The sequence below is a fragment of the Zingiber officinale genome, chromosome 3A (genome assembly GCF_018446385.1).
Source record: "Zingiber officinale cultivar Zhangliang chromosome 3A, Zo_v1.1, whole genome shotgun sequence".
NCBI lineage: Eukaryota > Viridiplantae > Streptophyta > Magnoliopsida > Zingiberales > Zingiberaceae > Zingiber > Zingiber officinale.
Window position 1 is genome coordinate 157,523,901 of NC_055990.1, and position 20,732 is coordinate 157,544,632.

At 38.7% G+C, this 20,732-nt stretch overlaps 1 protein-coding gene and 1 long non-coding RNA gene across 2 annotated transcripts; one reads left to right on the top strand and one right to left on the bottom strand.

Moving 5' to 3' along the window:
• Nucleotides 1–104: 104 nt before the first annotated feature.
• On the top strand, nucleotides 105–2,857 carry LOC122053001. The gene is made up of 3 exons (XR_006132137.1): nucleotides 105–467; nucleotides 1,597–1,977; nucleotides 2,051–2,857. It is a non-coding gene; the product is annotated as an uncharacterized LOC122053001 (long non-coding RNA).
• On the bottom strand, nucleotides 1,496–4,322 carry LOC122053000 (ABC transporter G family member 12-like). Its single transcript, XM_042614800.1, has 8 exons — nucleotides 4,033–4,322; nucleotides 3,861–3,940; nucleotides 3,313–3,777; nucleotides 3,125–3,250; nucleotides 2,902–3,033; nucleotides 2,256–2,813; nucleotides 2,060–2,167; nucleotides 1,496–1,964 (listed from the first exon to the last, which is right to left on the bottom strand). Exons 1-8 carry the CDS (start codon nucleotides 4,268–4,270, stop codon nucleotides 1,608–1,610), a joined length of 2,064 nt encoding a protein of 687 aa, XP_042470734.1. The 5' UTR covers nucleotides 4,271–4,322; the 3' UTR covers nucleotides 1,496–1,607.
• Between the last annotated feature and the right edge of the window lie 16,410 nt (nucleotides 4,323–20,732).

The window sequence follows — 20,732 nt, forward strand, 5'->3', positions numbered from 1 at the left end:
TTAAGATATTGAAACGTGGAAGTTAAAATTAGTGCCCGACTTAACTAAAAAAAGGGAAAATAGTTTGGTTGATTAATAATTATAATATTAAATGTAACATTATACTTTAATTTTAAATTTCCGCTTGCTTCTTCTTCGATCGCTCACTCCATCGAATCGATCACGGAGAGGAAACGAAGAGAGCGAAGAATCCGATCGAGAACGAGGAGCATGTAATCGAGATCGAACGGCGGCGATGCTGTTGATGGCTGGGCTGGCGGAGGCCGGCGACCGCAACGGCGTTTTCGGCCCGTGCGACGACGCGACGGCCCGGCCGCAGGAGGGATTCATCCTTGGGATTCCCTTCTCCGACATCAGCATGTTCTACCTCAACCAGTAATGGACCTTGCAGCTCTCCCCCTGCGATCTTCCGCCCAATGGTCGACGAGATCTCACTCTTCACCGTCAACACCACCACCAACCCTTCCGTAAGAACTCTAGTGTCCTCCCGCAGTTCGATTTTGTTCCGAGATTTCGCTAGGGATTTTACTTGGTTGGTAGCGTTTTGGATTGCCGGCATCCCTGATTAGTCAATAATTTCAACTTTAGGGTTTTACTTGCTTTCTACTTTCTGTGCTTGCGGCGTAGTTGAACCTTCATTCTGGGACATACTGTAGGAATCAGCGTGCTTTCTTTTGAGCTTCCCCTGCAAATTAGTACCTTGATGCCTTGGCTGTAGTAGCTAAACCAAGCAATTGACTTACCCTACACTAAATTGTATGTTGAATAATAGCTTTTGATAAGGCAAGCTATATGAACGGCGTGAAGTTCAGAGGACCCTTTTTTGTGATTTGTAGCACTCAACACAAGGACTACACCTTTGCTCAAGAATCTGAGTCAATCAGTGATGTTTGTTGCATTTGTAGCTGAGTAGTATCCCTATAGATTAAGCACCAATAAGGAGAGTACGGCAGCAATGCAATGGAAAATAGTAGTACTAAAAACATATTTCAACTTGGTTGGAAATACATACCATTCCACTTGGAAGCCATTGAGGAGTTAAATTTTGAAGCACCAAAGCTCCTCATCATATGTTTGAGGTGGATGCAGCATATAGGTAGACATTGTTCCTCTTGTTGATGGAAGTCGTGAAAACAGTGAGTGTGTATTGTGCAGAAACTTTATAAGCTACATACGGTTATGCTTTTGGGGAATCAAAATCATTCATCCGGGGAAAAAGAAATGGCTTACCATGAGTTTATATGTGTAATGCTAATTTAAACTTTGTAATCTGCGTTACATGTGTTCTCGATGATACCGTGAACCAAAAAAAAAAACAAGGATATGGAAGATTTTGTTAGACTGACTTGTTACAACTAATTTCAAAGAGACATTGGGAGTGTATGTGGATAAACAAGGATATCGATGTTTGTTGTAATGTTTGTTTCATAAACAGAAACCAAGACCCATATGACTACGTTGAACAACTTTGTTCAGACAATTAAATTGCATGACCTTGAAAGTTTATGATAATATATAAGGGTTGCACATTGAAAGTAATCGTATCATTCAGTCTGTTTCATACAATTTGATTATAGTGTCTTACATTTGTTTTAGTTATCAACTTATCATGGCAGAGGAGAGCTGAGACCTTCCTGTAAAGCCATGGGATGCTGTGGTTGGTACCTTGATGACACTGAACTCAGCCTCTTCCTTAAGGAAGGTTTCTTTATCACCTGCTTTACAGTAGCTCTTGCATACATCATCTGAAAGAGTGGAGATGCCTTCTCTCTCAGCTTCAGAATGAGAAAGAAGATGGTTCTGTATGAAATGAGCAGCACAAACAAAGCCATCAAATCTAGCCACTTGGAATGCTTCAAACTGACCCCGAGCATGTGTTCGATTATGTATGTTCCTCTCAGTTTGGGGCTTCCAGGTACTAACGGGTCAAACTCGAGTCCGATCAGATCATTCTTGAGGTTTCCCTACACACAGAAGGTTAGATGAATGTGGTGAGTACATGAACCTGTAGACTCTTCCACTCTAAGCACTAACTATAATACAATGGCAGGTTTCTCACTTGCAATGCCCATGATCCGTAGCTGAAAATTGAAACAGGATATCGCCAAACAATCTTGGGAAGCTCCGGAAGTAATCGAAAAAAGCCTGCAGTCATCATCATAATTCCCTGAAATTTAGAATGCAAAATCAAAGTGGTTACACAATGTGCATAAATATAGGATCCTTCCCCAAATGCCTGTAAAAGAGTTGCTTACAATGAGGCCAGCTCCAGTTATGATACCCATCAAATAATTAGGCACAAGTGATGCCACAATCATCATCAGGCTCTCTATGTCAGCAATGCCAGCATAGAGAGTGAGAGTATAGTAAGCAAAGTGAGAGAAGCCCGTCCTAAACTTCACCATGTAGTATGTTATTGAACCACTGGAGAGAGCTATGGCCCCCAAGAAAGGTGCTGAAGACAGAAAATTGGAGAGTGTGTACACTGCAACTCCATAATGGCCATTGCGCCTTTCACGTTTGAAGACCTTCATCTCTTCAATGAAGGATGGGAAGCCGCCGATGGACATGAATGTGAGGAAGCCTGAAACGAAGCCCCCGCAAGAAGATCTTGCTAGAATGGCTGTGTAGCTCGTGCCAACATCAAAGAAAATGGTGCCCACGCACACAGAGACCAGCATATAAACGATGATCCTTAGCCAATAGTATCCAATGTCCCTGGACATGTTCACAGAGGATCTCTTTGTGAGAATTGTGAGCTGCTTCCACCAAGTGGCCTGGCTACCTTTCTCTGATTCAACTGTGAGTCCTTCCTTCAATGAAAGAAAAATAAAGAAAATGTTTTTATTTGTTTACAGCTACCAAAAAAAGGTGAATTTGAGTTATAAATAAGAAGCTTACAATCTTGCATATCTCTTGAATCTGCTTTTTGGTGTCCATGGCATACTCTGAGCATTTGTATGCATCAATGAGGATTCCTTTAATCTGTGCAGTAGCTAATTTTGACAAAGGATCTGAAGATGTTTCTGCTTCCTTGATGAACAAAAGAACAAAACACCAAAATGATTATGTAAGATTTTTCAGAAAAGGAAGTGCATGGTGATGTAGAAATCAATATTCATACCCCATGTAACTTCAATGAGACTTTAATTGTGGCATTTACGTGATCAAAATCAGAGTTTATACATCTGAGGAAGTGATCTGAAGGATTTCTTCTTGTAGGGCAGGGAAATCCAACATCTGCAAAGAACTACAAACACCAAATCCGTTAAATTTCTACAACTTATTCTCTCTGAGTTTGACAGTATTCACCTGGGTGGCCAACTTAGAGTCTCCAAAGAAGACCGTCTCTCCGGAGGACAAGAGGCAGAGGTCATCAAGGAGGCCAAAGACCTCGCTGCTGGGCTGGTGGATGGAGGAGATGATGACCTTGTTTCCATCCACCGCCATCTGCTTCAGCGTCTGCATCACAAAGAAGGCGGCAGCGCTGTCAAGTCCGGTTGTGGGCTCGTCCAAGAAGAGGAGCCTCGGCCGCGTCAGAATCTCCAGCGCGATGCTCAGCCTCTTCTTCTCCCCGCCGCTAATACCCCTCAGATGCCAGTTCCCGATCGTCCGATCGGCGCACTCCTGCAGCCCCATCTCATGTATCGTTGCCTCCACCACCTCCGCCACTTTCGCCTTCCTCATGTGCCCCGGCAGCCGAAGGTGGGCCGAGTACGTGATGGTTTCCCGGACGGTGAGGGTCCCCAGGAACACGTTCTCTTGTGTCACATATGCCTGCCAGTGTCAATTAATACTTCATTGAATTCACCAAAATAAAGCGAATCTAACAACAATTACATGCAGCTAGTAGAACTTACCACTGCGCCGTAATCCAACCTTCTCTTCTTCCCATTGAGCAGCACACTGCCATGCAAAACAACGTTGTTTCCGAGCCTCCCTGGAGCCCAAACAGATCGATCGTACTAGAAAATTAATTAACTAACCAAATCTAAAAAGCAGCAATTGCTATAATTGGTTGGGGCACCTGACCTGCTAAGGAATCTAGAAGAGTCGACTTGCCGGAGCCGGAAGGCCCCATGATGCCCAGTATCCGGCCGGGCACCGCATAGCCGCTCAAGTCCCGTATCAGTTTCTTCACTGGCCGGCCGCTGCCGTAGTTAGGCAGCACCGCCGTCAGGTCCTCCCACACCAAGTAGGCCGTCTCTGCGGCGGCAGCCGGCGACTGCCGTGGAACCTCCCTGGACAAGGCTCGTACTTCTATCTCCATCGATTCTCTCTTGATCTCCTTGCCAATGTAATAAATGAGTTTGTTGAGCGGGAGCAACATGGATCGCAAATATATTGGTACATAGGCGATGGAGAGTTAGATATGGAGAGACGGACAGCATTAATGAGGGTAGCTAGTTGGTGGAATTTGCATTATCCCGGGGAAAAAATTTTTATGGATCTAATTAATTATCATAATCAATAAAAGATTATAAGGTTAATTATCATAATATTAATGATACTGGTTATAATAAACGGTTTTAGGAAGTGATTTGGTGGTTGAGATTAAGTTGATCTGATAGTCAAAGTCAAGATGATGTAGTAGTCAAAATAGAGACAGGAGTGTATTTACTATCTAGTTAACAGGAGTGTATTTTCTATCTAGTTTCGTGGTCGACTTAGTATCAGGAATTTTGGATTAGCCCGAGCGAACTACACTTGGGCGGATGAAGTATCGATTAGGCTTAATGTACTTAGCTTTATAAATCTACATGCACCAGGTCAGATGAAAGATCGGTTAGACCTAATGCACTTAGTTTCGTAAATCTATATGTGCCCTGCCGAATCTAATACACTTAGCTTCATAAATCTACATGCACCTAGCCGGATGAAAGACCGACCAGACCTAATGCACTTAGCTTTATAAATCTACATGCGCTCAGTCGGATGAAAGATCGACCGGACCTAAAGCACTTAGCCTCATAAATCTATATGCGCCCGGCTGGATGAAAGACCGACTGGACTTGAGTCACTTTATCTTATAAATCTCTCTGTGTGTGCTCAACAAAATGACAAATCGGCCAGGCTCAAGGCTTATAGCCTCATAGTTATTTCCATATATGCATGGCCAGATGAAATGTCAGCTGGGTTCGAGGGAGTTAACTTCGTAAAGTCCTTCACGTACGACCGGCCATAAAGCCACTCGGAGTTAAGAGACTTAGTTGCATATCTACTTCCAAATGAATCTTTAGTGCACACAGTTTTATTGAAGGATTGATTAAACAGACTTTTAGCATGCTCAATGCGTCACACGGATTTCTGACTGAACTTATGACAATATTCAATGCATGATAAAGCAGTTTAATACTGTTGGTATGGTTAGCACTAACGGTCTAACCTAGATTTTGATGAATGATAAAGTAGGTTAAGTTAGTTTTATTGTGATCTAAACACTTTAACTATGTGTGCAGGAGAAGCCCAGACTGGTTGACGGACTGACCAGATGTCTGACACGAAGTCCAGCTAGGTCGATGGGCTGACCTGATAGCTGGCACGAAGTCCAGACGGGTCGACGGGCTGACCGAACGTCTGGCACGAAGTCTAATTAGGTCGGCGGGCTAACCTGATAGCTGACACGAAGTCCAGACAGATCGACGGTCTGACCGGACGTCTAGCAGGTAAATTAAGGTAAGTCACTAGAGGAGAGTGACTTGGTGAGGACGCGTTCCCGGTTAGGAAACGTAGGTGCTAATCCAACTTAGAACTATTTCGGAACTCTAAGTTGAAATCTTGACTAGATTCCGGTCTCAATGAGACAGAATCTAATTAATACTATGTTTGATTATTATAACTGTGCTAACACTTTATTTTACAGGGTAATATAATTTACATTGTGCTTCGAACTAACATTTTCTTGCAGGGAGTTGAAGCTGCTGAAAAAGGGGTCCGAGCGCCCAGAGTACAAACTTTATCCTCCTCGTTGCTTCACCACGTAGAGCTCTACGGTTGACTGAGCTACGCCACACTCTAGGCGCCCGGAAGGGATTCGGGTGCCCGGAGCCTCCTATATAAGAAGGGTGAGCCCTGGAGCAATATATAACTCACAACAACATCTTCCAATGCTTGCTCTACTGCGCTGTGCTCTTACGAAGCTTCTCCGACAATGTGTTGCTCTCTCTTTACTTAATTGTTGTCGGCATTTTATTTCTATGTATTTCTGTACTTTCATTTGTAATATCATTTTCAAACTGCTAGTGGATTGCCCAACGAAAGTATACAACGAGTGCAGGCCTTGGAGTAGGAGTCGACAAAGGCTCCGAACCAAGTAAAACGGTTCTTGTTAGCGTTGTGATTTTACTTTTCCGCTGCTTACTCTAAATGAATTTTTAAATCGCTATTCACCCCCCTCTAGTGAATTTCTCGATCCAACAAGTGGTATCAGAGTAGGTACCACTCTGATTTGGTGCAACCACCAATCAGACAAGGGGGTGAAATTCTTTTTCAATTTTTTTTCGATTTTCAGTTTTACGTTATAATCCAAACTGGTATCGTTACCTTTTTAGAAATTTTCTCGTAGTAATTAATCTGAATTGTTGCAACGCTAATTCAGTCTTAAATACTTTTTATTTAAATACCACACTACTAATCTAAGACCAAGTCTTGGGACTTCTTGTTTTTTTGTGTGTGCAAGGTAAAAACCGTCTCAAATCGAAGGCTTCATCACAGTCCGTCCTCTGCTATTCAATGGGGACGACTTTCCCTACTGGAAGAAGCGAATGGAGGTATACTTGAAGATCGATTTTGACCAGTGGTTTAGCATCACCAGAGGCTACAAGGCGTCGGTCGACAACTCCGAAAATCCACTGCACCCAGAACAGTGAACACCGGACATGAAAAAGAAAGCCTTGATGGACTTCAAAGCTCTCAACATATTGCAATGTGGGATGACGAGGGAAGAGTTGAATCGAGTGAGTCCACACCAAAATGTGAAGGAATTATGGGACAAGCTGGTCGAACTACACAAAGGAACGAGCGACACCAAGGTAACTAAGCGTGATCTCCTTCTAAATAAGTTATTTAATATTAAAATACAGGAAGGAGAAACGACAAGTCAACTTCATGCGAGGATCAAAGACATCCTCAACGGACTTCACGTGATAGGCCATCAAATGGAGAATCACGACTTAATCAGGTACGCCTTAAATACGTTTCCGCAAAATACATTGTGGGCATCCATCGTGGATGCCTACAAGATTTCAAAGAACCTTTCTAAATTAAAATTAGACGAGTTATTTTGTGAACTTGAATTACACAAGCAGACTAACGCCAGCACCAAGAAAGGTATTGCTTTGTTTGCAGGTTCCTCCAAGGAAAGGACAAAAACCAAGCTTGAACCTGAAGACGAGTCCGACCAAGATTTTGAAGACGAAGAGTACTTGGTGAACCTGGTAAGGAAGATGTTCACTAGGAGGAAGAAGAACTTCAACAAAAAGGACCTGCAGAAGATCAACTCCCCAACTGAACCAAGAAGCGTGACTTGCTTCGGGTGCAATAAGAAAGGCCACTACAAGAACAAGTGCCCAAAGTTGAAGAGCGACAAGTCGAAGATAACCAAGAAGAAGGCTCTCAAATCAACATGGGACAACTCATCTTCAGAAGAATCTGAGGCCGAAGATCAGAAGCTCAAAGCTACCTCGCGTTGATGGATCACGAAGAAAAATTGGAGGACGAATCAGAAGACGGGTCCGAACTTGAATCGAGCCGCGAGTCTGTACTCGTTTCCGAAGGTCCCGAAGAGGTATATCGTAGCTTAAATAAGGAATTTTTTTTTAAAATTATTGCTTGTTTGGATAAAAAATTAACTACAATTGAAAATGAAAATAAATTGCTCCTTGAGGAAACCCAGAACCTCAAGGAACAAATTACAAATTATAATCCAACTCAAGATTTAACACTTGAGGAGGAAAATTCCACACTAAAAATATAAATTAATAAATTAAAAGGGCTTTTAGAAAAATTTATAAATGACTTTTTGTTGTACAAAGATAAAATATATACCTAAAGATAAAATATATTATGTAAAATTAAATAAACCAAATCAAAAAGCCAAAACCCAAACTTAGACCAACTGAACTAAAAACAAACTATTTTAGAACGTATCAAAAATCAGCCTATCATCAAGTTAAATATAATTATAAAAGTAATCAATATAAATCCAAAACTAAAACCTAAATCTGATCAATAATTCAGGGGGAGACTCCAGAATAGCTGGCACCTCCAAAACTAATCTACCCGACAAGGTAACCAAAAATTAACCTACCCAACAAGGTAACTAGCATTAGTTTAAAAAGAGATAACAGTTTAACTTGACCAACGGTATTGGTGAAATTTTGGATGATAGTACGTTAGGGAAACTTTGTCTATGCATGTCTAGGAAGATATGACTTCGACCTGGTGCATTTGGCTTAGTGGAACTAACCAAAACTACCCTTTATGGATCCTAACCAGTTAGACTAAGGTTTTATATTAAATTCAATGGATAGGATTATTCGAAAAACCTCGAAGGTATGGTTACTCTATTGATGTCCAAGTGACTCACCATAGCCCAGAAGTTTATCCGAAGAATGTTTGTTTGTTGAGCCCAAAGCTAAACCTGAATCTAACACAAAGTTAAACCAAACCCTAAAAATCGAATTTAACTTATTTCACAAAATTATAGGATTCCTTGGTTGAAAATTTAGATCGGGTGATATGACTAAGGACCAAAATCAAAATTAAATTAAATTAATTAAAACTGAAAATTTAATTTCAGATTAACTTTAAAATTCGCTTAAAATTAATTTAACTTAAAATTTAATTTAGTAATTATCTTAAATTAATTCAACTTAAAAATCACTTTACAAAATTAATTTAACTTAAAAATTAATTCTTTTAACTTAAAAATTATTCTTAACCAAACAATTATTTCAAGTAAAATCAAACTCAGACTAACCCTAACTCCTACCTATTGTAGGGAATCAAGTGGATCTTGGACAGTGGTTGCTCCAAACATATGACTGGAGATCACACCAAATTCACTCAACTTACCTACAAAAGCTTAGGAACAGTTGCCTTTGGGAACAACGACAAACTCAAGGTAATCGACATAGGTAATATTGAACTTAAAACTAACTTTATTATTACAAATGTGTTACTTGTTGAAAATTTCAAGTATAACCTTCTCAATATTAGTCAATTATGTGACACTGGATATAAGGTTAGGTTCCTATCTTCAGAATGCTTAATCAAGCACTTAGATAAACCCATAATAAGTCTAAAAGGGTTTAGAAGAGACAACATCTATGTAATTAACCTAACCACTTCTTCACTTAAATGTTACTTAACACAAAAAGAAGAAACTTGGTTATGACATAGAAGATTGTCACACACAAACTTCAGGAATATAAACAAATTAAATGGATTAGTTAGAGGATTACCAAAATTACCCAACTTAGACTCAACAGTCTGTAATGCTTGTCAATAAGGAAAGCAAACAAAATCCACTGACAAACCAACTAATCTGTTGGGACCGAAAATGTAGCTAGAGGGGGGGGGGGGGGGGGAATAGCTCGGCGCAATCTCGTGCTCGTCGTTGCTCGTTTCTTCAATGATGTGCAGCGGAAAATACAAGAAAACAAATACAACAACGCTAACTCGAGGATTTACTTGGTATCCACCTCAAGAAGAGGAGGTGACTAATCCAAGGATCCACACACTCACACACCCTTCACTATAAAAACACTCCTTTACGGTAACTACCGAAGGCGGAGAAGCCTTACAACACTCTCAATACAACAATAAATAAAGAGAAGCAAATGCAAGGGAAAAGCTTACAAGATTTACACAATAAACCCTAACCCTAACTTCTTCTTCTTGTTGTAACTCGCCTCTTGACTTGGATGTGCCTCCAAGATCCTTCAAGAACTGGCGTGAGAGTGGAGAAGAAAGCTGTGGAGAAATCGACTGTGTCGCTCGAGGAGTGGAATCGAAGAAGTGCTGAGAAAAACGTTCGCCAACGTCTTTATCTGCGCCAACGGTCGAATCCCAATCGATTGGATTGCTCTCAATCGATTGGGGAGGCTTTGGATCGATCGGCCGATCGATCTAGAGCGCCTCTGTGCTATTGGGAAATGCTTGGATCAATCGGCTGATCGATCCAGAGCTTATCGCGCAGAAGCGAAGCTCCCAATCGATCGGCCGATTGATTGGAGGCTCTGGATCGATCGGCCGATCGATCCAGAGCTGTTCTGTGCGATCGTAAGCTTCTCCCAATCGATCCACTGATCGATTAGGAGGAGTTTTTTCACGAGGACTCACCCAATCGATCAGCCGATCGATTGGGCATGAGCCAATCGATCGACTGATCGATCCAGCTCATGGTTTTTGCCAAAAACCAAGTCCAAAGTCCCCTAAACCAACATCCGGTCAACCATGACCTATTGGTACATCATGCCTAGCATCCGATCACCCTTGACCTGCTATGACTCCTTCACCAAGTGTCCGGTCAATCTCTTTGACCCACTTGGACTTCTACCAGATGTCTGGTCAACCTTGCCCCATCTGGATTTCCTCGTGTCAAGTATCCGGTCAATCCCTTTGACCCACTTGGACTTATCTCCACCAGGTGTCCGATCAATCTTGATCCACCTGGATTTCTCATGTCTGGCTTTACTCACCAGGACTTCCCTTCTGCTTAGCTTCACTCATTAGGACTTCACATCTGCCTGGCTTCACTCACCAGGACTTTCTTCTGCCTAGCTTCACTCACTAGGACTTCACATCTGCCTAACTTCACTCACCAGGACTTTCCTTCTGCCTAGCTTCACTCACCAGGACTTCTCATCTGCCTGGCTTCACTCACCAGGACTTCTCATCTGCCTGGCTTCACTCACCAGGACTTTCCTTTTGCCTAGCTTTACTCACTAGGACTTCTCATCTGCCTAGCTTCACTCATCAGGACTTCTCATCTGCCTGGCTTCACTCACCAGGACTTTCCTTCTGCCTAACCTCCCAGTTAGGACTTTCACCTGACTTCACTCACCAGGATTTTCCATCTCAAGTATCCAGTCAAACTTGACATATTTGCCTCTCCTTCACAATCTCAACTGGTCAATCTTGACCAAAAGGGAATTGTACCAACAATCTCCCCACATGAACAATTACACTTGCAATCTCCATGTCTTATCTCCATGTATTGTCAAACATCGAAACTCAAACATCAAGATTCGAGCTTCAACCAATTCAAGATCAGTCAGCCTGATCAACCTTGACCCTAGGGAACATTGCACTAACAATCTCCCCCTTTTGATGTTTGACAATATCTTTAAGTTAGGCTAATCTCATAGCCTCAAGTCCCTTCATGCCAATATATGAATGATGGTTTCCTTCATTCTTCCCCTTTCCTAGAGGGCAAACTCTCTCTTAAGTAATGAAGGCCTAACTTAAACTCTACATTCTCCCCCTATCGGCACACATAAAAAACTCTCCCTCTGAAGAGTTACCTAACGTTGTTTACAACTTCACTCGTTGTTCACAACACAATAACGAAGGTCCCATACCCTTCATTATTCCTAACGCTCATCCTTGAGCATATACCACTTGGTATATTCACACACGATTCAAATGAAGGTCTCATACCCTTCATTGTCATCAAATGCTCATTCGTGAGCATACACCACTTGAATAATGAAGATATCCACTCTCCATTACATTCAAATGCCAAACCTTGAGCATTTTCACTAAAGAAGGTTAACCACCTTTCAAGGTGTATGAAAAATAGATTTTCATGTCCTTAAAGTGTAACTCCCCCTAAAGACATGCATGTTACTTCTGTCATTGCACTAACAATGACTTGGAATCCCTAAACATATAGGAAACCCAAATTTAGAAGTTTTGAGGTTCAAAAATTCAATATTGAAACCAAACCTCAACCTAAACCTCTACTTAGTCTTCCTTAACCAATCAATCCTTGTTTTCATCATGAAAACTCCCCCTAAATGTATACAAAGGTGTTTTGAGGGGATAGGAATGGTTTTATAGACTAAAGGTGGTTCAAAATGCTGAAATTAGCCTTTCCCAGCCAAAATTAGCATTCCCAATCGATTGGAGTTGGGTTCCAATAGATTGAACCCATCTGAATCGATCCACTGATCGATTCAGACTGCGTGGATCGATCGGTGGATCGATCTAGTGAGCTTCTGTTCGTGAGAAGCTCACTCTCAATCGATCGCCTGATCGATTGAGACCCTTCAATCGATCGGGTGATCGATTGAAGGTCTGAAGTTGCTGAAATTTCATTTCAGTCAACTTCAGAAACCCCTAGAAAATTCTACAAAATTCAAAAAATATGAAAATTCATGTAGACACTACTTAGGGTATATATTATCAATGAAAAATAGTTTTCTATGAAAATACTTTCTATTTTCCAAGACTGACACAAACTTGAAAACTTGTAAAAACTTTAGTATTTTCTTCTAGTTTGTGTCTAACTTTTCAATGATGATTACTATCAAAAGATAGTCTTTATCAAGGTTTTCTAAAAGCATTTTAAAATCATTTTCAAAACCAATATCCAACCATGTTCTTTGGGCTCAATGTACATGACTTGTACACTAGCTTTCCCAATGATTGGAAAACATATAACTATGTGTTTTGATGAACCTAAAACTCATAAAAATACACTAAATCAACATCTTGAGTTTTATTCATCATCCTAACATCTCACTTACATCTAATGTGTACAAAAACATATACAAGTCACCTTATAATTCTTTAGTGAGATGTAAAGTTTGGTTTTGACCTAAATTAGGGATCATGCATATCTATCTAGGCATTTTGAATTATGAACATCCACTAAGGATGTAACTTGTTAATAAATGCCATTTGCCCTCAATTGCAAGGAATTAAGCATAATGCATGATATGTTATGACATACATCAAAAAGAAATAATTTTCAAAAGAAAATTTCTTATAACTACATGATGTATGTATGACATGACATGGTATTTTTGTGTTTTTTCATAATAAGGCATGAGTGCAAGAATAAATATGATGTCATGACATATAATGGGCAAACAAAGCATGACAACTTAGCATAAATAAAATACCTAGAATGACTATCTAAGTATCCTTAAACCTTAGCTAACTTAAAGTTTAAATCCTAGATTTGCCCATTATTTCCCAAGAAAATGCCAACACCCAATTTGACATTTCTTTTGCTTTTATAAATTTTGTGCCAATTTAAATTAAGCATATTCCTCAAATTTTGGCACAATTTACTCTTTCAAAAGTAACCAAATAACACAAGGCTTAGATTTACTTTTAACTTCCCAATAAAATGCCAAAATCCCAACTTGATATTTCTTTACGCTTGATTTCTTGTGCCATTTAAAAATTATATCCAAATACTCAAATTATGGCACATTTTACTCCTTCCAAGAGTAAATCAATAATCCTTATCATTTTCAAAGGTTAACAATAACCTTGAAGATGCTCTTAGAGTGTCAGCTTTATCATGATTGGGTTAACTACCCTTTCAATTTGAGTTGACACTCTCTATCCCATCTAAGGAGTAGAGAAAATGCTCCTAGGAACCCAAAACCTATTGGTGCTCCTTGGATGCTCTAGGTACTCACTAGGGATAACCTCCTTAGATACTTTCCTAGTGACCTTGTTAGACCTCTTAGAAGCCTTGGTCACATTTCCTACGTCAACTTTATGAATTTCTTCCCTTGTGACTTTCTTTGTGACTTTCTTGAACTTCTTAGAAGTCTTAGTCATGTTTGTTGTAAAAATACTTTTAGGGATAACTTTCCTTGTATTTTTGAGTTGACCACTAGGCTTAGGGTTAGTTACATAACTATATGGAACTCTATGGTAAGAGGACACATCCTTTTTGATTTTAGGTTTGTATCCCAAACCTCTATGACCCTTGGATGACCCTTGTTATCCTAAACCTAGATTTTTCTCATTTTACTCTTTTAGGATATTTTCCATCCTTTTTAGGGTCTTTTCTAATTTATCAAGTCTTGTCCTCAAGACTTGATTTTCTCTCATTAAATCCTTAGTTTTTTGTTTTTCATTTAATTCTTGAGCAATTTTATTTTTAGGCTTGTAACTAAAATTCTTAGAATTCTTGCATAAATTTTTATCTACCTTCCTACACCTAAGTGTGGTAGTTTTAGTATGAAGAACTATATGTTTTTCCTTAATGCTATCATGCTTCCTATTTTTATGGTAAATTGTATTAAAATGATATAAATTAGAACTAGCATGATTTTTACCATTATTTAAAGGGGTAGACTCAACAAATGATACCTTGCGTTTTACCTTGGAGGCTCTCCCTTGAGTTGTGCTTCCTCCTTGAGCCTTGACCGCTTTCTCCCCCTTGGGACATTGACTACGATAGTGTCCCTTTTGATTGTAAAAAGAGCACACAATGTGCTCCTTGCTCTTCTTTGTTCCGGGAGCGGTCTCCTTGGGCTTCTCCTTGCCCTTTGGTGCCACTTGACCCTTCTTCTTGGCCAATTTAGGGCACTTACTTTTGTAGTGCCTATGTTCCCTACATTCAAAACATATGATATGATCTTTATTTTTAAATGAAATATTTATACCTTCACATGTAGGGATGACACTTGATCCTCCATTTGATGTCTCTTGATTTTTGAAGGATACATCATCTTCTTCTCCTTTTGACCCGGATGTAGAAGCTTCTCCTTTTTTTGATCCGGTGTCACCGAAAATCGCTCCCTCTCAATCCTAGAGGTGGAGACTTCTTCATCTTCATCTTGTATATGGAACAAAGAGTATGCTCCCTCTTTATCCTTTTCATTGTATTCCTTTGAAGATGAGGCTTCTTGGACTTCTTCTTCTTCGGATCTCTCAACTTCGGAGTCATCTTGCTCTTGGTCTTGCTCCAATGAGTTGTCTTCTTTGGATTTATCTTGGTTTGGTACAGTGGAGGGTTCTTCATAAAGTTTGGCCAACTTTCTCCACAATTCCTTTGCATCTTCAAATTCTCCAATTTTGCAAAGAATGATGCTTGCCAATAAATTAACCAATAATTTGGTTACTTTGTCATTCGCCTCGCACCTTTGAATTTGTTCTTGGCTCCACTTACTCCTCTTGAGAATTTTTTCCTTTGAATTTGTTAGAGCTTCGAAGCCTTTCATTAGAGTAAACCATTGCTCTATCTCCATCATCAAGAAATTTTCGATCCTTAACTTCCAAAGATCGAAGCTCATCATTGTGAATGGTGGAGGCACCCTCGTATCGAATCCAAGTCCATCTTGGAATTCCATTTGAAGTTGAGCTTGATGATGAAGTCTTTGACTTGATAGAATTTGCTCCAACTTCTACACCCTCTAGCCTTGTTGCCCCTTCCGACGATGATTCCAGTGAAGAGTGGCTTCGCTCTGATACCACTTGTTAGAACCGAAAATGTAGCTAGAGGGGGGGGGGGGTGAATAGCTCGGTGCAATCTCGTGCTCGTCGTTGCTCGTTTCTTCAATGATGCGCAGCGAAAAATACAAGAAAACAAATACAACAACGCTAACTCGAGGATTTACTTAGTATCCACCTCAAGAAGAGGTGACCAATCCAAGGATCCACACACTCACACACCCTCCACTATAAAAACACTCCTTTACAGTAACTACCAAAGGCGGAGAAGCCTTACAACACTCTCAATACAACAAGAAATAAAGAGAAGCAAATACAAGGGAAAAGCTTACAAGATTTACATAATAAACCCTAACCCTAGCTTCTTTTTCTTGTTGTAACTCGCCTCTTGACTTGGACATGCCTCCAAGATCCTACAAGAACTGGCATGAGAGTGGAAAAGAAAGCTGTGGAGAAATTGCCTGTGTCGCTCGTGGAGTGGAATCGAAGAAGTGCTGAGAAAAACGTTCGCCAACGTCTTTATCTGAGCCAACGGTCGAATCCCAATCGATTGGATTGCTCTCAATCGATTGGGGAGGCTTTGGATCGATCGGTCGATCGATCCAGAGCGCCTCTGTGCTCTTGGGAAATGCCTGGATCGATCGGCTGATCGATCCAGAGCTTATCGCGCAGAAGCGAAGCTCCCAATCGATCGGTCGATCGATTGGAGGCTTTGAATCGATCGGTCGATCGATCCAGAGCTGTTTTGTGCGATCGTAAGATTCTCCCAATCGATCCACTGATCGATTGGGAGGAGGCTTTTCGCGAGGACTCACCCAATCGATCAGCCGATCGATTGGCTCAGCCGATCGATTGGGCATGAGCCAATCGATCGGCTGATCGATCCAGCTCATGGTTTTTGCCCAAAACCAAATTCAAAGTCCCCTAAACCAACATCCGGTCAACCATGACCTATTGGTACATCATGCCTAGCATCCGATCACCTTTGACCTTCTAGGACTCCTTCATCAAGTGTCTGGTCAATCCCTTTGCCCCACTTGGACTTCTACCAGATGTCTGGTCAACCTTAACCCATCTGGTTTCCTCGTGCCAAGTATCCGGTCAATCTCTTTGACCCACTTGGACTTATCTCCACCAGGTGTTCGATCAACCTTGATCCACCTGGATTTCCTATGCCTAGCTTTACTCACCAGGACTTCCCTTCTGCCTAGCTTCACTCACTAGGACTTCACATCTACCTAGCTTCACTCACCAAGACTTTCCTTCTGCCTAGCTTCACTCACCAGGACTTCTCATCTGCTTGGCTTCACTTACCAGGACTTTCCTTCTGCCTAGCTTCACTCACTAGGACTTCTCATCTGCTTGGCTTCACTCACTAGAACTTCTCATCTGCCTGACTTCACTCACCAAGACTTTCCTTCTGCCTAACCTCCCAGTTAGGACTTTCACCTGACTTCACTTACCGAGATTTTCCATCTCAAGTATCCAGTCAACCTTGACCTACTTGACTCTCCTTCACAATCTCAACTGGTCAATCTTGACCAAAAGGGAATTATACCAACAATCTCCTCACATGAACAATTGCACCTGCAATCTCCATGTCTTGTTTCCATGTATTGTCAAACATCAAAACTCAAACATCAAGACTCGAGCTTGAACCAATTCAAGCTCAGTCATCCTAGTCAACCTTGACCCTAGGGAATATTGCACCAACATAATCAACTTCAAACAAACTATATACTAGAACTTTTATACTTAGACTTATTTGACTCCTATGGGATCAAATCAATAAATGGAAGTTTATATTGTCTAAACGACTACTCTAAGTCTACCTGGGTAAAATTTTTAAAAAATAAGGATGAAACTTTTGAAATTTTTACAAATTTTTGCAAGTAAGTTGAAAATGAAAAAGACCTTAAAATTAAAAGAATTAGAAGTGACAATGGGGGTGAATTTAAAAATCACAATTTTAACAAATTTTGTCTTGAAAATGGATACCATCACGAATTTTCGTGTCCTAAAATACCTCAACAAAATGAAATTGTAGAAAGAAAAAATATAACTCTATTTGAAGCCTCTAGGACAATGTTAAATAAATATAATCTACCTAAATACTTTTGGACAAAAGTTGTTAGTACAACTTGTTATGTACAAAATAGAACAACACTAAATAAAACACATAACAAAATCTTCTTCGAAATATATTATAATAAAAAACCTAATATAAAATACTTTAGTGTATTTGGGTGCCCAGCCTTCATACTAAACACAAGAGAACATTTAGAAAAATTTTCCTCTAAAATTGAAAATAAAATTTTTGTAGGATATTCACTGAACAGTAGAGGTTATAAAATATATAATAAAGTTACATTAAGGATTGAAGAAACCTCAAATGTAAAATTCGAGGAATCCAACCAAAACCTTGAACAAATCTAAATTCAACCAATTAAGTTTATTCAAGGCAACAATAATCAAGAAGGAACTAATGAATATTTAAATCATGAAGAGGAAGAAGAACCTCAAGAAAATCAATCTCCTAGAACCATAAGAGTCAACCTAAATCATCCAATTGACCAAATAATTGGTGATCATGACCTAAGGGTGCAGACTAGGTCATCCTTTAGAAACCTAAGTCAAATATCTCTGATTTAAAAAATTGAACTTAAAACCATAACTGAATCTTTACTTGACCCAGACTGGGTCATAGCTATGCAAGAGGAACTAACTTAATTTGAGAGAAATGAAGTTTGAGACTTAGTACCACCACCCAAAAATAAGAAGATAATAGAAACAAAATGAGTGTTTAGAAATAAATTAAGTGAAACTAGGGAAATTACTGGAAACAAAGTTAGGCTAGTTGCTAAAGGATTTAGTGAAGTAGAGGGACTTGATTATGATGAAACTTATGCCCCAGTAGCTAGATTAGAGTTCATTAGAATGCTACTCAGTTATGTAGCCCACAAAGGGTTCAAACTATATCAAATGGATGTCAAATCCGCCTTTCTAAATGAACTAATAAAAGAAGGAGTCTATGTAGGACAACCACCTGGATTTGAAAATCTAAACCACCCTGACTATGTCTTTAAGTTAAAGAAAGCCTTATACGGATTTAAACAAGCACCTAAGGCATGGTATGAAAGGTTAATCTCTTACCTAATATCCAAAGGATTCAACCAATGTCAAATCGACCCAACCTTATTTGTTAAATCAATAAAAGAGGATATCTTTATAGCCCAAATATATGTAGATGACATAATTTTTGGTTCAACCAACTCAGAATTTTTAGAAGAATTTACGAATCTAATGGAACAAGAATTTGAAATGAGTCTAGTAGGAAAATTAACTTATTTTTTAGGATTACAAATCAAATAAACAAATGAGGGTAATTACATCTATCAACAAAAATAAACCAAAGAATTACATAAAAAATTCGGGATGAAAAATACTAAAGAAATAAAGACACCTATGACAGTTAACATAATTTTAGATGACGACCCTAATGGAAAATCAATTGACTTAAAATACTATAGGAGTATCATAAGTAGTCTACTGTACTTAACTGCAAGTTGACCCGATATTTTATTTGCAGTTAGTATGTGTGCTAGATATCAAACTTGTGCTACATAATCTCATTTGACTCAAGTCAAAAGAATCTTTAGATACCTTAAAGGAATGTCAAATGTAGGAATTTGGTATTATAGAACTAACAATTTTGAGTTAATAGGCTATTCTGACTCAGATATGTAAATTAGACCGCAAAAGTATAAGTGATGGATGTCAACTACTAGGCCTATCACTTGTAAGCTGGTTTAGTAGAAAGCAAGTATATAGCTGTGTTACTCTATCTACAACTGAGTCAGAGTATATAGCTATAGGAGGTGGGTCACACAACTACTATGGATGATACACACCTTAAAAGATTTTAATTTAAATATTACAAATGTAAAAGTATTAATTGATAATATTAGCTCAATTAACTTAACAAAAAAATCCTGTGCATCATTCAAGAACTAAACACATTGAAATTAGACACCACTTTATTAGGGATCATGTCACTAAAGGAGATATTGAACTCAAATACATTTAGTCCAAGTCTAATTTAGCTGACATATTTACAAAACCCCTCCTTGAAAGTGAGTTTAGCAATCTACGTCGGAAATTAGTAATGTATTTAATAGACTAAGATTTTTTAAAATTTCAAAATTGTTTTCAAAAATGTTTTTATTAAATTCTAGGATAAAACTTTTATGTTTTCAAAATTTTCCATTTTAAGATTTTTTCGAAAATCAACTTTAGCCTTAGAATAGATCAATCCCTTAGAAAGTATGCTCCTATAGATCTAAGGTTTGAGCATCTCACCAACACACTAAGGCTAACTTGTTTATGTATTTCTGAACTCAGAAAGGGGTGAGATATATAGATAGATTGTCTAGACTTAAGATGCTTATTGCAGTGCATCGACATAAGTCTGAGCGTTAAATACAAAACATATATCAGTCAAGTTAAGTTATTCAGCTTAGTTAAATACTAACTGATTGCAATTAACTTAATCTGACTAACCAAGTGAAAGCTGCTATCCTCTGATAGTTAGCGAGTAACTAATCAGTTAGACAGTTGTTTTGATGTCAAGTTCAGGGGGAGAATTATTTCATACTTAGTATCAAAATTATTTTCTCCGCTTTGAAAATATCTTTATTTCCTTAAAAATATTCTTTTTTAAATCTGACCTTATTTTTGCAAATCTAATTCAATAAATCTATTTTTGAAAACTAGTTTTTATAAAACTAAGTCTTTGAAAATTAGAATCTTATGTTTCTTAAAAAATTGACGTTTATATAAAATTTATATACAAACCTAATTTTGAAAATTCAATTTTACAAGCTTAGTTTTGAAAATTAGATATATTTGAAAGTTCGATTTTACAAACTTGACTTTTGTTAATCTTACTTTTTTAAAGTAAGTATATTTAAAAATTAGCCTTTATAAAAATTTATGTTTTTAAATCTTTTTAAAAGGCTAGTAGATAAATATTTAAATTTTGCAAAGTTGATTTTCTAAGTTAGCTATTTTTTTCAAACTTAGCTATTTTTGAAAAGCTAAAAGATAAAGTTTAAATTAAATTTTCTATATTTTCTACTTTAAACTCCCCTAAGTCAATCTAACTTTAGTTCAAATTCACAATTTCAATTTTTTTTTTCTCTCTCTCTCTCTGACTTAAACTTTCTATACTTTTTTTTGATAATGTCAAAGGGGAGGGAAGGGTTAGGTGGGTTTAAGTTAGTTAACAAACAAAATACAAAATATCA